Genomic DNA, 17,532 nt, shown 5'->3' with positions numbered 1-17,532 from the left:
CTCCAGAATGGTGCCAAAGCACAGCAGAAAGGTGGTCTCCTCCTTTCTCGGCACCCTGTCCCCACACTGAGCTATGCCAGTATCCTATGTGCTGTTTTGGCCAATGCCCTTTCCTATGCTCCATGGCTTCCTGGCTCCCAGCCTAATCTCTCCTCTCCAACGGTGACTACTCACAGATGAAAGACACACACATGAAAAGGGACGCATTTTTATGGGGAAAGTGCTCCAGAATGGAGAAGAAATCACTACAAGAGGGGGTGATGTTGGTGATATTCAAATTTGAGAGTGGCTTGATGTGTTTGCAACTGACAAGTTGGAGCTGGAGTCGTAATCCTCCTTCGCATTGTTAGAACTGGTTACTTTCGCAGAAAATTTCAGGCAGCACTTTTGATCATGTAGGCAGTTTAAATATTGAATTTCAGATTTCCTGCAGTTGTTCCTGCATGTGCCTTGGTAGAGCACACATGGATTCCAAGGCTCTTGGCTCTTGTCATTATGGGATCTGAACAGGCCACCTGGGAAAGACATAGCTAGGTTTAGTTTCCATGCAGCAGCGATAACAGTGGTTGAGAAAACATGACTTAAAGAGCACAAACCCTGAGAGTATTAAGGGCACAGGATCTGGAATCAAAACTACCTGGATTCAAATGTGGGCTCTGTCCTTTTCTAGCTCTTCCCCCTCAGGCAAGTTATTTCAGCCCTCCTGTCCTCCATCACCTCCACAATGGGCATAATAATAGAGCCAAGTTCCTGAAGATTTTGTAATGACTAAATTAGCATCTATAGCATGCTCAGAAAAGCACCCAGCACACAATAAGTAATTAAATGTTAGATTGCGGTGTTGATATGAAAGTCTCCTGAAAGTCCAGGGCTGTCACTATGAGCACATAGTGGATGTGTCCCCAAGTGTGCAGAGATGTGTGCTGCTCACACGTCACTCATCAGAGACAGCCAGGATCTACTCCGGGACAGGACACACATATTTAAGCCCATGTGCATGCATGCCTTTATGCTGTGAAACATAGGGGCAAACATGTCCCATGCATGTCTCTCTTCGTACACTGGCTTCACAGAAACAGGTACTGTGCATACGTGGCCAGTCCACTGGCACATGAGCAGAGACACAGGCACAACCCATTTTATTCACAGATACACATGCTTGCATAAATTGAGCACACACGTGTGTGTTCACTGTACAAACCTCTACCACACACTTTCCACATATGGCTAAAGCCCATCTTGATAGCTATGCATCAGTCATCCAGATGTGTGCGTGTATATATAAGCTCTTTGCCTGACAATACCCCAGTGACAAAGTTCCTGCCACCCAGTCAGCATTCTATAAATATTACTCATCAACGGTACTAGTTACCTATTGGATGTTCCAAAGACAAAGGAGCCATTCAAAGAAAATAATATTAACAATAGCTACCATGTGTTACAGTATGGTTCAGCATCTTCTATGTATCAGGCATTTTACAAATGATATCTCACTGAACCTTCATGAAAACCTGCTATTATCTCCCTTCTTTAGCAGAAGATGTTGAGGCACAAAGAGGTATCTTATTCTGTCCACATTCCCGTAGCTTGTACTTGACCAAGTAGAAGTTTCAGGTCTACATACCATCAAGCCCATGCTCTTTCCTCTTTGTGTCACATTGCCTCTCTGTGTTAGAATTTCTGGAAGATATCGGCATCATCCTGCATCATGTCTCCAGGCAAAGCGACCTCTACAGTTTTCAACAGATAGTCCAGATCCTTAGCTTGGCATTCAAGGATCTTTTCAGCCACCCACCCATCCCCTCATTTTACATCCATTTATCAGCACTCCATCTGTGCCAGGCTATGTACTCAGTGCTAAGCAGGTAGAGGTCTTTGATTAATAAACAAAATTAATTTGTTATTGAATAGATAAATCAGTACATTCCATATGGGCTCTGGAGTCAAACTACCTGAGTTCAAATCCTTGCTGTGCCAGGAACAGTTTGGACAGTGGAATCATCAAGACCATGCCTGCATCCTCCTGTGGCAGGATCATTTGTTGATATTCTAATTTGTATTTCGTTGTCATCATATTTTTCTGTGCCTCATTCTAAGCCACCCATCTTCTAGGGATCATGACGATCTGGATGGTGAGACTATTAGTAGGAATGACAGGCTGAATATGAGGGGCATGTTTTCCATTTTGTGGGCACCACATAAGATTCTAGTACAACCCCGGGGGAAGGTGTGTGGGACCCACACGACTAAATTTCCTGCTGATCCAACACATTGGGGGCAGCTTCTGAGGTGTTCTTTCTGAGTCTGATTTGATTTGATAATAATAAAATAAAGACATGACCTCCTTGCAAAAAAATGAATACATTATTAACATTAATAAGAATGGGAAAAGCAAATTTGATGTTATTTTCTGCATGGAAAAAAAGGAACACTTTGCCAGTTTTTTAATAAGAGAAAGTAAATTTTTTCAAGTTTCTGTGAAGTTGGAGAGTGGGAGGGGAAAAAAGAAGAAAGTAAAAATGTCTCAGTGGCTGACATCCCATAGCATTTGGGTTCTGGTGTATGTGTGAGCTGCCCCAGAAACCCAGGGAAGGCACCCAACTGCTGCAGCATCAGCCAGCCTGCTGGTCGCCCAGAGGAAGGGCGTGAAGAATGCTCCCAGTCACGCATGCTCCAGCGTTAGGGCACCGCTATGTTCCCACCTCCACCTCTCCCTCATCATGGGGCCTGCTTGTTTCGGCACCATTCTAGTTACAGGAGGAAGAGATCTGCAGGGGGCCCTCCAGGAGGGACAGTCACACTCTTCTGGCTAACACCTGACCTGCAAGACTTCCCCTTTCTCCCAAACACACTGGATGTCAGTCAGAGGACCCAAGATCTCCGCTGTGTGTTCACCAGAGGAATGGATAGGGACACGGAGACCAAGAGTGAGGAACAGGCAAGCTGCCTTTTCCTCATTCTCTCCACATGGAAAGCTGGTCAAGGCTGCCCCAAGAGGATTCTGCCCACAGTGGCTTAATAAATAAATAAAATTTTTTAAAAATAAAAATAAAGATTTTTGGCTGGGCACAGTGGCTCACACCTGTATTCCTAGCACTCTGGGAGGCCAAGGCGGGAGGATCATTTGAGCTCAGGAGTTCAAAACCAGCCTGAGCAAGAGCGAGACCCCATCTCTACTAAAAATAGAAAGAAATTATCTGGACAACTAAAAATATATATAGAAAAAATTAGCCAGGCATGGTGGCACATGCCTGTAATCCCAGCTACTCGGGAGGCTGAGGCAGGAGGATTGTTTGAGCCCAGGAGTTTGAGGTTGCTGTGAGCTAGGCAGATGCCACGGCACTCTAGCCTGGGCAACAGAGTGAGGCTCTGTCTCAAAAAAATAAAAAAATAAAAATAAAAAATAAAGACTTTTGTCACAGACACGTAGAGCTTCTCACTCCTTCAGCCTTTCTAACCCTATATAGCCCTGCATTACCACAAATATTAACATCCACAAAAAATGAATGTCACCTTTGATGATCCCTCCATCTTCAAACTGAAGTCAGAGGGAACCTGCTTTTGAATTCCAGCAAGGCTCCGATCCTTTGTACAATGCTATGTTTTAATTCTCTGGCCCTAGTCTCCCCATGGGAGAAATGAGAAAGGGGAGTTTGCACCAGATCAGAACATCTCAACTGTGTTTGTGAAGGAGGAGGTTAATAAGATGGGGAATTTTTAAGTGTATTCACACCAATTCACTAGAATCTCTGATTCAATATATCTAGTGAGAGGCCAGAGCACAGGTACTATGCAAAAGCTACCCAGAAAATACTTATGGGCCTGGTCTTCTCACATTCAGCTATAGACATTGTCCAACTCATTTTCTCACATTGGAAGTCTTTTCAGAGCAAATTAAAACATCATAAATCAAAAAACAAAATATATGCTCTAGATTCTTTGTAACAATTTTATCCAGAGCCCAAATCAATGTGATACATTATTTCTATGTCAACTATACACCCAAAGTGATTCCTCCCCCAATCCAACTTCTAAGATTCTTCTTATCCATATACATACGTTAGCCATAGTCATTTATATATTCATTCATTCAATAAACATTTCCTAAAACCTGCTCTATGCAAAGCACTCAGATCAACACCAGAAATACATAGATTTAAAAGACAGAATTCTGGCTTTCAAATAGCTCCATTTCATATGCATATGTTTGGGGCGATGAAATGGGAAAATGACTTTGATTGTCCTAGTACAAGATGTTGTCTAGAATAGTTCCTGCCCATAAATTCTGCCAGGTGAAAGTATTAAATGGTTATTAAGGAAGCTGCACTATGTACAACTCTTGAAGCATAGAGTACTGTCTTCATTTTTTGTTGTTATTCTTTGCAAATCCACCTGTCGTTTCTACCACTATTCCAACATGGGAACTGAGCTTTACTGAGCATGAGAACAAGTTTCTCTCGAGTAAAATGGATGAGAAATAAGGTGAGAAATAAGGGGGAAGGAGAATGTGAAGTAGGAGGAAGACAGGAAAGGGAAGAAGGAGGGAAAGGAGAAAAAGTAGAGGGAGGAGGAAGAGGAGGAAGAGAAGAAAATTCTAGACATGACGACTCTGAACACAGTCGTGGTTTGCTATAAGGCTGGGTTGAGGCTGCTCCCATATCTCTCTGTACATGTCAAGGTCTGACAGAAGACACTTGAGAACATTCTAGTCTCCTGATTTCATTTATCCTACAGTCACATGTTCTTCAGCACCCTTGAAAATCACACCCAAGAAAGCTTTTTAAGAATCTGAATATAATACTGGATATTTTCATTTCTATTCACTTCTTTTTAAAACCAATTTGTTAAGGTATGATTGACACACAACAGCTGTACATATTTAATTTATACATCCTGATGAATTTGGAGATAAGTACACACTCATGAAACTATCACCACAATCTATTCCATAAACCAATCCATCCCCTCTAAAAGTTTTCTCCCATTCTCTTATTTATTATTTTTTCTTTATCAAGTCTTATGTTGAGATTTACCCTCTTAGCAATTTTTAAAATATATAATACAGTATTGTTAACTATAGGAACTATGCTGTACCACAGATCTCTAGGACTTTTTCATGAGAGGATGGTATCTTTAATAAACGATGTTGGGAAGACTGGATATCCACATGCAAAAGAATGAAATTGGATCTTTATCTTACACCATACACAAAAATCAACTCCAAATGGATTAAAGACTTAAACCTATGACCTGAAATCATAAAATTCTTAGAAGAAAACACAGAGAAAAAGTTTCTTGACGATATTCTTAGCAATGATTTCTCAGATACGACACCAAAAGCACAGGCAACAAAAGCAAAAATAGACAAGTGGAATTACATCGATCTAAAAACTTCTGCCCAGCAGAGGAAACAGTTGACAAAATGAAATGGTACCCTAAGGAGTGGGAGACAGTATTTGCAAATAATATAACTGATAAAAGGTTAATATTTTTCCTATTTCAATAGCCACAGCCCTGTTATGATGAATCCAATTGTCTTACTCAAGCTTAATCACCCCCAAACCCAGGCTAAGCCAACCCTTGCCCAGATATACCTCACGTACACCCTACTTGAATAAGATACCCACTTAAGTCAAACACCTAACTCCAACACAAGCCCTGTCTCTTTTTTTTTTATTTCAAAATATTAAGGAGATACATATGTTTTAGGTTACATGGATCACTTTTGTAATGCTTGAGTCCTGGCTAAAGGTGTGCTCGTCCTATTTCTTCTGACAACTACCCAAAGTCCAATTACAAAACATAACACAAACATAACACTATTCAAGCCACCCAACCCCAATTCATAGCATCAATTCAAAACACAGCCCAACTACAAACCTCTCTCTACCACAACTCCCAGTTCCACACAACTCTACCCCCAGTTCCATTCAACAAAAACACCATTTCCTCTCTAGACTAACCAAAACATCAGTCCAGCCCAATTCCACAAATATAATTATTCACCCTGTGGTCATACCCATTCATTTTTCCAATATTACTCTATCTCGAAGGTATTACAACCTCCCTGCCACAACTCACCATCCAACCCCAAACTGCCCTTTATTCCTCTTATAGTTCCCCAACTTAAAGTCAGCTTCTCACACCTAACCCATGAGTCAAGCTCCAATCCCAATGACAGCACTATCAAAAATGCTCCATCCTTTGACTGTCCATTATGCCAGGAACAGTGACCTCTTGGATTTGTCTTGGTGGTGGAGCAGAATGAGAGGAGATCTTGACATGAAATGAACCTTGGGGGTAACATCCACAACCTATCTGAGACCAGAAAAGGCTTTAGGTGTTGCCTACTATATGTGAGTCGGTCTCATCTCAGAGGTCACCAAGATATTAGTACCACACGCAAGACCCCAGAACCTTTGAGAGAGGCCTGAGTTACCTGGAGTCTTTTGAACCAGGATCAGAAAGATGGCAATGGTCATTAAACAGGGCTTCATGACTGACGTGTTCCAAGAGAATGGAGGGCTGTGTTGCAGGTGACTGAACAGAGATCATTGCAGCAGGGAAGTACTCTGCCTTTATTAGTTTTGGAAATGGGCCAGTGTCATCTGTAGTGAACTAAAAGAGATGGGAGATACCTGAAGTCAGTCAGGAAGAAGGATAACGTGTCACATATCGCAGCTGGGTGCTCTGTGTAAGTGTGGGAGATGCGCCAGGAGCACTCATGCCAAGGTAGACTTTTCTTTCCAGTAAAACACAAAGAACCAGCTGGCATTTTGTGGGAGGCAAATTGGAATGAATGAATGAATCAAGCAAGCAAGCAATGAGAAAATTAATGCATAATTACAAGAAATAATTATGTGTAACTGTGGTCACCGTGCTGATCAATAAAACACCAGAAGTTATTCTAACTGAAACTTTGTACGCATTGGCCCAAATCTCCCCTCTCCCCATCCACCCCCACCTCCGGCATCTAATAACCACCATTCTATTCTGTATTTCTGAGTTCAACTTTTTCAGATTCCACATGTAAGTAAGATCCTATAGTTCTTTGCCTCTCTGTGCCTGGCTTATTTCATTTCACATAATGTCTTCTAGGTTCACCCATGTTGTTGCAAATGACATGATTTACTGGGGTTTTAAGGCTAAATAGTATTCCACTGTCTCTAATTAATAATAATGTAAGTAGCTAAAACAGAGAATTTTAAATGTTCTCACCACAAAGAAATGATAAATATTTGAGTTGGTGGATATATTAGTTAGCCTGATTTGATCATTCCACAATGTATACATGTGTTGAAGTATCATATTACATCTCACAAATATATATGTTATTTGTCAATTTAAAATAAAACTTCTTTAAAAAGAATCATTTTTAGACAGTAGAATGTCCCCCACTGTCAGTAGCACTTGCTGTATACCCAATCTTGTACTAGGCATCATACATTAACAACAACAAAGAAGATGGTGGAGAAAATTTGAAGGGGAAGGATAGTTGGAGGAAGGGAGGAAAAGACATAAAACAAAAATAATGGCAATTCATATTTACCATGACTTGACCATGTGTCAGTTTCTGTGCTAAATACTATGGTAGAGATATGAACACTTACTGCAATCCTGTAAAGCTAGGTAGTATTTATAACACTCCACAGATGAGGACGAGGAAGTTCAAAGAGATGTGACATTCCTAGGCCACATGTCTATTGAGGCATAGACTCTAGCTTAGAACTCATACCTGTCTGGTGGTATATATTTCTGGAGGATTTTCATTCTTCCTGTGAGTTAAAGGGCAGAGAATGATAGATTGGCAAAGATGTCATCAATCTGCTAAAAATTAAAGACTGATCGCTTTTTAAGACAATAAATTTAATCTGAGGAACTCAGTGCTCATCCTTGGGAAATGGAAATAAAAAACATACCGTGGCCAGGCATGGTGGCTCACGCCTCTAATCCTAGCACTCTGGGAGGCCGAGGTGGGTGGATCCTTTGAGCTCAGGAGTTCGAGACCAGCCTGAGCAAGAGCGAGACCCCATCTCTACTAAAAATGGAAAGAAATTAGCTGGACAACTAAAAATATATATTAAAAAAATTATCCGGGCATGGTGGTGCATGTCTGTAGTCCCAGCTACTCAGGAGGCTGAGGCAGTAGGATTGCTTGAGCCCAGGAGTTTGAGGTTGCTGTGAGCTAGGCTGACGCCACGGCACTCTAGCCCTGGCAACACAGGGAGACTCTGTCTCAAAAAAAAAAAAAAAATAGAAACAGAAGTCTTTCAGGTTGAAGAGAAATAGCAACCAATGGTAACTTGGATGTACAGGAATGAAAAAAGAACCCCAAAAATGGTAAAAATGCAGGTGAATGCAAAGATATCCAGATAAAGACAATAAACAAATATGCATATATATGCATCCATTAAACATAAATATATGAATGTAAAACAATGAAAGCACAAAGAAGTGGGGAAAATGACACAGTACTGGTGCCAAGTTCCATTATTTTACAGGAAGTAAGGTAGTATTAACTTGAAGTAGATTGTGATAAGTTAAAGGTGCATATTGTTAATTCCTAGAGTAACCAACAAAAAGTTTCAAGAAAATGTAGTTTAAAAAGTAAATAGATAAAATTAAATGGTATACCAAAAATTCTTGCTTAACATGAAATAACGCAGCAAAGGAGGAAAAAACAAATGATCTAGCACCTCTTGTGCTATCCTGGATAGAGCTGGAGCCATTCTACTAAGGGAAGTATCACAAGACTGGAAAAACAAGCACCATATGAACTAACCACCAAATTGGTATTAACTGACCAACACTTAAGTGCACATATAGTAGTAACACTCATTGGGTGTCAGGCAGGTGGAGGGCACAGGAGGGGATGGGTATATTCACACCTAATGGGTGCGGTCTGGGGGATGGACACGCTTGAAGCTCTCTGACTCGGGTGGGGCAAAGGCAATATATGTAACCTAAACGTTTGTACCCCCATAATACGCTGAAACAAAAAAATAAAAAATTTTAAAAAAAGAAACGAGACAAGCAGAAAACAAATAGCAAAATAGCTGACCTGAAACCAAACCCATGAATAAAGACATTAAATTTAAATAGATTAAACACATCAGTCAAAAGAAGCTTTCACATTGGGTTTAAAATCAGCATCCACCCACAAGCTGTCTACAGAGGTACATTTTAAATTCAAAGACAAATAGAGAGAAAAAGAATAGGAAAAGATACACTATGCAAACGATAACTATAAGAGAGCTAGAGTGGCTCTGTTAATAAGACCCTAGAGTCTAAGAAAATAAAAGGAATATTACTGTAGACAAAGAGTGATAAAACAGCTAATATTTTAATTCACTATTACAGTTTCAGAAATATGAAACTCCCCCCAAATTAGAAAATTTTGCTCCAGGGGAGCTAAAGAGCACCATAAGAATACGGGATTACCCAATGATATTATTCCAATAAACCAATTGTATACTTAGTGGCTTTTCATGTCATCCCACCAGCAGTATCATTTCAACGAAAGAAATATACTGACAATCTTGGAATTTTACCATTCCTGTAACAAGACCAAAGAATTCAGTGGATAATACAAGCTACGTGCTGTCTGTCGGAAAATTTCCTTACAGGAAACACCTAAGGTAAGCCAAGGGAGCCCACTGAGGCCAATGTTACCTAGGACCTGGTGACAAATGAACATTAAAGAGCTTCTGCCATCAGAAATTAAGAAATACTATTTAGTATGATGTCTGGATGGCCAGAAGTGTTTGACTAAAGCAGCTGCTCACAAGGTGATCAAAGCCTTACAGAATTGTATCATCCCAATTTTTGGAATTCCTAAACATCTAGAATCTGATATGGGCAGTTAGTTTGTGGTAAATCGGGGGCTCTGTGAAACTCCACAAATACCAATAACTTATATTTCTTATCATCTTCAGTTTTCTGGTCAGATGAAATAAAGAGTACTCTAAAGAATTCTTTGGCTAAATTAAATCAAGCCACTGGCTTCTGGGGACCCAGAGCCTTACCATTGGTTCTATGAAAATTAAGGTTAACTCCCTTCAGCAAGCATGATATTTCTCCCTTTGAGTTAACGTTTGGAAGGGCTGTATGTGTGGCAGTTAAACCTAGCCTCTTACCTGAGACAATGGAAGAGGCGATCAGATACAAAGGGTTAGTGCTTATTTCCCTAGGCTCATTACGCCATCGTGTGGACAGATGATGAAAGACTCCCCCTGAGAAGGTGCGTCATTGATACAGACCAGGAGACGCGAATCTACAGTACGTGGAAGTTTTCCGTTGTCAGGCTGGATCGCCATCATGCTGGGAAGGATGCAGGTGTTGCTGATAACTCACACCGCTATCAAAGTCCACATGCTTCACGTGTGAGGCCAGAGTCAATGACTGAATGGGTGTACCTCCCATCAAAGTTATAGTCTTCAGTTTGACTCATCGTATTTGTATGAAGCTAGCAATTGTTTATTCTTTTTATTATGGCATAGTGTTTCATTACCATAATTAATTTATCCATACTACTGATCATGAACATCACCTTCCCCTAAGTTTGGGGTCATTATTAATAATGCAACTCTGAACATTCTTTTTCATGTCTTTTTATGCACATATGTAGGCACTTCTATTGGGGAAATTGATAGGTCACAGGTATGGATGTGATCAGCTCTTGTACCTACTGTCAAGCAGTTTACCAAAATGGTTGTATCATTTTAATTCACCCCTGATGATACTTTATATTGTCTATCTTCATTAATTTTAGCTATCTGTGTGTATGTAATGGTAGCTCATTGTGGTTTTAACTTGTATGTCCTTAATGACCAGTGAGATAAAGAGCCTTTTCCTATGTTTATTGATCATCTGGTTGATCTATTCAAGATTTTGGCTTCTTGCTCTTGGGGTGTGTATCTGAGGGTTTTTTTTTTCTTTTTAATGATTTGTAAGAATTCTTTATGTATTCAAGATACAAGATCTTTGTAGGTTATATATTTTCAAAATAGCTTCCACAATTTTATAGCTTGTCTTTTCTCTCTTAATGGCATCTTTTGTTCCACAGATGTTCCTAATTTTAATGAAGTCCAATTTATCAACTTCTTCCTTTTTAGTTGGTACATTGTGTCACGTTTAAGAAATCTTCACTCATCCCAAGATCATAAACATCTTCGCCTATTTTTGTTCCATAAACTTTATTGTTTTACCACTATGATTAAGATCTCCAATCCACATGGAACTGATTTTAGGAGTGAAGGAAAGGCCAATTCGTAAAGAATTATTTTTGAAAATATTAATACTATCCTTCTGCCATTACTCCATGGTGCCACTTTTCTCATGTAATCATGTATAGCTAGATCTATTCCTACACTTTCTATTTTATTCCCTTGGTTTATTTACCTTTGCATCAGTAGCACATCTACCCAATTACTATGGCTTTACAATAAGTCTTAATATCCAGGAATTTAAATTCTATAACATTGTTCTTCAAAATTATCTTGGATATTCTTTGCCCATTTGTTTCTATAAATCTTTGAACTTGCCTGTCAACTTCCACAAGCTATAAAACTAGCTCCTACTTTTCAGTCTTTGCACTTATTTCTTATTTTTTCCTAGTAACATGGACCAGGCCCTCCATTATAATAAATATTTGCAATATTAGTAACAGTCTTTGTTTTCCTTCCAATTTTAAAAGGAATATACATAAAGTTCCATGAGTAAATATAACATTTGCTACAGGATTTTGGCATTTAATCTTTAGCATGTTTGTCAGTTCTCACCTCTTTATAATTGGCTAAGATATTCTACTATAATTAGTTTTTTAAATTTATAAAATATTTTCTCTCTATCATTTAAGATAATCATATTACTCTTCACCTTTTTTCTATTAAGGTACAGAGTTACATTATTAGATTTTCTGATATTTTATTATCCTCACATTTTTCAGGTATAACTGAACTGATTACATAGGTAGCATTTTTTAACATACTATTAGATTCAATTATCTACAATTTTATTTGGATTTTGGCATATACATGCAGAGGAGATACGGCCTACTGTTTTCTGTTCATTATAGTTCTTATCTGTCTTTGAAATAAAAATAGCACTCACCTCCTAAAATCATTTGGGCAGCTTTTACATTTCCTTTATTTTCTGGAACAATTTGTATAATAAAGGAATTAACTGCTCCTTCAGAGTTTGCTAGATCTAAGGTTATCACACAAATTCATCTATAATTTATGTAGCCAGGACATATTTAAGAACAAAGGGGGAGTATTATTAATAATTATTCCAGGGCAAAAGTGCGTGAACTATTCTAAGCAAAACAAACTAGAACTCAATGTTAATACTTTATGAGTCTGGGATTTTAGTGGGAGGGGAGGCCTCTCAGTACCATTTCAATGTCTTCATACTTGATTGATCTTTTTAGGTTTGCATTTTTTTCCAGTGCTACTCTTGACAGATTGTTCTTTTTTGAAGTATTTTTTAAATTTATTATGTGTATTTGCTCATTATAGAGTTTTATTGTTCTTAATCTCTGTCGTGTCTACAATTGTTCCTAGCTTTTCAACTGCTTTTAATTATTTCCATCTTCATTTTTCCCTTGATAAGACTATCAAAAATACGTTTATCTTATTTCTCTCTTTAGCAAGAATGAAGATTCTGATCTTGTCATTTATATTCCAGTGTATTTGTTATAGTCTTTCTGTTCCGTTGATTTGGATTGGATTAAAGTCAAGTGCCCGAACTTAATTATGTTCTTTTCCCTTGGTTTCTCTAGGTTTCCTCTTACTCTTTTTCTCTAACATCTCAAATTGAATGCTTAGCTAATTTTTAAACTAATATTATTACAAAAGCAATATATTTGATCATATATTAAAATATATAAGCAAAAAAGAAACAATAAAAACACCCTATTACTATCACTTAAGATTGTCACAATTAACACCTTATTTTATATTACTGGTTCTTTTTCATGTATAGATTTTATTAAAATAAAATGTTTATTTTCATCTTGTTTACTATGCAAGCTATATTCAAACCCCAGTACACTTGAGAGAGTTCTATGTTATTGGAGTTCCATAGACTAGGTTACAAATGCTGACAATGACCAGGATATGAAACTCCATGGCTGTAGGGTCCCAGGAGAAGTAGACGGTTGATTCACGAAGGATGAAAAATAATTTTTGCAGCAAAACTGAACTCTTAAGTTTATTAGCTTCTGAGGCATGGTAGGTTTTTGGTCAGTGAAGCATAGAGGAAAGCAACTTATCTGAAGTTCTAACATAGAAAACAGACAACCTTTAACATATACCTTATCGAGGTATTAGAGTGGGAGAGTGAGATACTGGCCAAAAACCAGAAATAAACTCACACACTGAGTCAACTGAACTTCAACAAAGGTGACAAGAACACACCATTGGGTAATGGACAGTTTCTTCAACAAATGGTGTTGGGAAAACTGGATATCCACACGCAGAAGTATGAAATTAGACCCCTTATCTCATACTATATACAAAAAATCAACTCAAAGGGATAAAAGACTTCAACATAAGACCTGAAACTATAAAAGTACTAGAAAAAAAACAGGGGGAAAGCTTCTTGACATTAATCGTGGCCATGATTTTTTTGGATATGAGGAATCTAAAATTGTCAAACTCATAGAAGCCTAAAGTAGAATGGTGGTTGCCAGAGGTGGGTTGGGGGGTAAATGGGGAGATGTTGATCATAGGGTACAAAGTTTCAGTTTATGCAAGATGAATAAGTTCTAAAGATCAAATATGCAGTGCGGTGCTTGACATTTGCTAGTAGATTGTAACTGTTCACACCACAAAAAAAAAAAAGAAAGAAAAAAAAAGAAAATGGTAACTACGCGAGGCGATGGATATGTTAATCAGCTTGATTGTGGTGATCGTTTCACAATGGATACATATATCAAAACATCAAGCTGTACAACCTAAATATATAAATTTTATTTGTCAATTAAACCTCCATAAAGTTGAAAAAATAAATTTCATTATCACCCCCCAAAAAACCCATTTGTCCTTTTGTGTAAGGCACAAATAGTAATGGAACGTTATTTAAGAAAAACATTTAAAATAATAAACTGTCTTGCTCCCCTGTCATGAAAGAGCTATGGAGCCCGTCCCACGCATTCAGCCTTGCGCTGGGCACCGCAGGAACAAAGGAAAAGGCAGAGAGGTGGGAGTAAAAATTGAGGGTGGCAGGAAGCAAGGGAGAAGGCAGGTGACACAAGCAACTGCTTTGTGTTAGGCTGTGTTCTAGACAACAGCACGTAATTACAGACACAGATACGGAAACAGAGGTTCAACAAAGGGTGTTAACTTTCCCACAGTCACGCAGCTGCCGAGAACAAGGATGGAAAAACAGATTTATCTGAAGTCTTGAACAAAGTACATTTTCTTCACAGAGACAGAGTTGCACGGAGGCCAGTGGAAGAGATAATTATAAAAGGATAATGTGGTATCAATATTTTCTTAATAGTCATTATTAATTTAAATGTATCCAACGTTTGGTTTAGATAAGAAACCTCTGGGGTCGTTTCACTGGTTTGCTCTGTGTTTATGGGAGGAGTTGGAAGATCCAGTGGTCCCCTTCTGGCTTTTTATCTTTGAGAAAAGATAAAATATGACAAATACAGTAAACATGATAACCAGTTGGAACTACCTACCTCATGGAGGTTAAAGTTAATTTCACAGGACATTGCAATACACTTTGAAGTCTAGGTGGTTTGCAAAACTTCTTTGTTAGCATTAATCTTAAGAATGGTTTTATCAACTTGAATATTATCTGCTTTCTAGCGGACTGCATGGGAGGAGAGAACATTTTCTTCTTGTGGAAATTTCTTTCACCAACGAGTGCTAGAATCTTGATGATTACTAAGCGGAGGAGGAAGATGCAAGTTTAAAACTTGTAATACAGAAAGAGATAAGAGAGTTTTATCAAATACAATATGGGGCATGTAATAGTCTACATTCACAATGCTCCTCTGTTGCTGCTCAGTGACACTTTACCTTGGACTTGAATGCACAGAAGATGCTTTAGCTCCTTTTATCCACATTTCTTCTTCCAATATGCATTACTCTTTAACATGCATATGAGAACTTTTGTTATTTATTAGTAAAGGTTGCAAATTGTTCAGCATTCCATTGCTGTCACTGCTAAATATGAGTGGTTTCTTCCAGCACCATTACAATACTGTACATTTGAAAGGCAAGAAAATACAAATTGAATAAGTATTGAGCTTTTTTCCAATTCTTTTTCTGTCTCCAAATACTCAGAATCCTATATACACTTTCTTTTTTCCACACCCCTCCCATTGGGGCCCATTCACACTTCTCTTTTCACTCTCCACTTTCCCTTTTCTACATTCAAGACTTTCTGAAGACTTCTTTGTCTCTTAATTGAATGATAAGTATCACTGCCTAGCTCTTTTATATGCAAATTTGTATGAGAGATTAGTTCAATCAATGAATGTAAAGCCTTGGTCCTCCTTCGGGACACCCATTTCAGGTGAGGGGATTTGTAAACTGAGGCTTAAAACCCACCCATCATCTGCAAGACTGATACCTCCTCAGTCCAGCCAATAAACTATTACTTAATAAATCACTGCATGCATTCAGAAAGAAAATAGTAGAGTCTAATCTTTGAGAATCTATTTCTGCCTATAGTCTTCTTTCAGTCTCATCAACAGGAAAGTCTTGGGCACTCTACCTACCCAGAACTTTTTCAGAATGTCCATTAGATTTAAGTGGTCAACAATGATACATTTCCAGATAAGTCTCAAACTATGCATCTCACAATACATACACAATATATCCCCATAAGAACTGAAGCCTTCATTCCCCCAGCTGCCAGGAGTGCTGGCTGCTAACAGCTCACAGCTGAGTCTTTCTCTGGTCCTTGCCCTCTACTGAAAGAAGCTGCCACATCCAAGGTTTCAGTGTTTCCCCAGGAAGAGCCCTACATCCAATGTCTGGTCAAAGGGGGCACAAAGTCCGTGCCTCCTTGCTCCAACTGGGGAGAACTCTGGGCTGGAAGAACAGAGCTATCCCAGCTTCAGCTGAGTCCCCTACTACAACTGCATTCTACTCTAACTTCTCCCTCTGCAGATATGAGAAAACACACTTGATTCCCAAGGGCAAAAGGTCTGCCACCTGTACAAAATCTGCAGAAAGCAAAGTAATATTTGCTAGTTCATATGGAGAACAATACATATCCTGAGTTCAAATTTCTTTTTTCTAATCTATCAGTCCTTTCTCCCCTATTTAATTTAAAATTCTTTTTTTATTAGTTTTACTATATCTTGATATGTACATATGTATATTTATACAATATATTCTTAATCAAGCAATGATTAAAGGACAATGTTACTTTAGCTTAAAAGTTCTAATGTTTAAAACAAAGTATCTTATCGAGCATATTTTAAGACAATGTACATAATCTTTTGGTATAACTACCTTCATTTGGGTGATTTGAAGGAACAAATTAATTTATGACAATAAGAATACATAGGTTTTTAAAAATGAAGATGTGGTAACTGTAGACTTTATTTTCTCTGTCTCTCCAAATTTTGATTTCTTTAAAGTATCAAGATAAATAAAGATTTCTACCCAATTGTCACAATATTGAATTGTTCTAATGATCCTAAATCAATGATGGATTTTAGAAAATATATTTAGGTTAATTTTAAAGGACAATGAAATCGCAATTTACAATAACAATTTGACAGAGAAACAAGGACTTCATAAACCTATACCCAGTTAGTGCAAGTGGTGAAACTACCAATGCACATAAACAGAATACTGTCTAAAGCTTACAAGAAACAAATTTATAAACACTGTATGTTTAAATTATGGCTCAATATAATTGAAGACCTGTGTTTATATTTGTATACTCTTAAATATTATTATAATTAATTAAAAACTTATCCAGTCTACAAATTAAGTATAAGGAAGTGGGTATTCAACCATTTTGTAAATTAATAAATTAAAAGTATTAGTTACACTGAAAATCTCATGTTTGTATTTTTATCTTCCACTGAGGCAAATTCAGAGAGAAGAAGTACAGAATTCTATTAACCCAAACTTTATCAAAGGATAATAATGCTTCCTCTGCTTGGGAGTATTAATGAGAACTGGCTATAACTCTCAACCAAGAAATATTAAAAACTTTACAGAGGGGTTTTATAATGCTCTTTTATGATTACACATTATAAGCCTAAAGTTAATTTCCGTATCTTTTGTTCCTCATTTGTACTCAGCAGGAACACTGAGGTCATTTAACTAAAATAAGATTTTCCCTTTTCTCATCCAAAAACATTTTTAAGTGAAAGTATTTATATTAGAAAACAGGAATACCATTAAAATTATCTGTAAGATCTTTGTGATTTTGACAGGGTTCTTTGTACATTTTTATTTATATACATTATGTTTTATTCCTGGAAGAGTATAATACTCTTTTGAACCAAAAGATTTTAAACAATTCAGTACTTTAACTTTTTCATTTGCA

General features: G+C 37.8%; 1 protein-coding gene across 1 annotated transcript; it reads right to left on the bottom strand.

Moving 5' to 3' along the window:
• Nucleotides 1-273: 273 nt before the first annotated feature.
• DEFB116 (defensin beta 116) lies at nt 274-10,204 on the bottom strand. The gene is made up of 3 exons (XM_069495758.1): nt 10,200-10,204; nt 6,440-6,540; nt 274-515 (listed from the first exon to the last, which is right to left on the bottom strand). Exons 1-3 carry the CDS (start codon nt 10,202-10,204, stop codon nt 274-276), a joined length of 348 nt encoding a protein of 115 aa, XP_069351859.1.
• Between the last annotated feature and the right edge of the window lie 7,328 nt (nt 10,205-17,532).

Source organism: Eulemur rufifrons, chromosome 20 (assembly GCF_041146395.1).
Source record: "Eulemur rufifrons isolate Redbay chromosome 20, OSU_ERuf_1, whole genome shotgun sequence".
NCBI lineage: Eukaryota > Metazoa > Chordata > Mammalia > Primates > Lemuridae > Eulemur > Eulemur rufifrons.
This window is presented reverse-complemented; position numbering and strand designations above follow the sequence as displayed.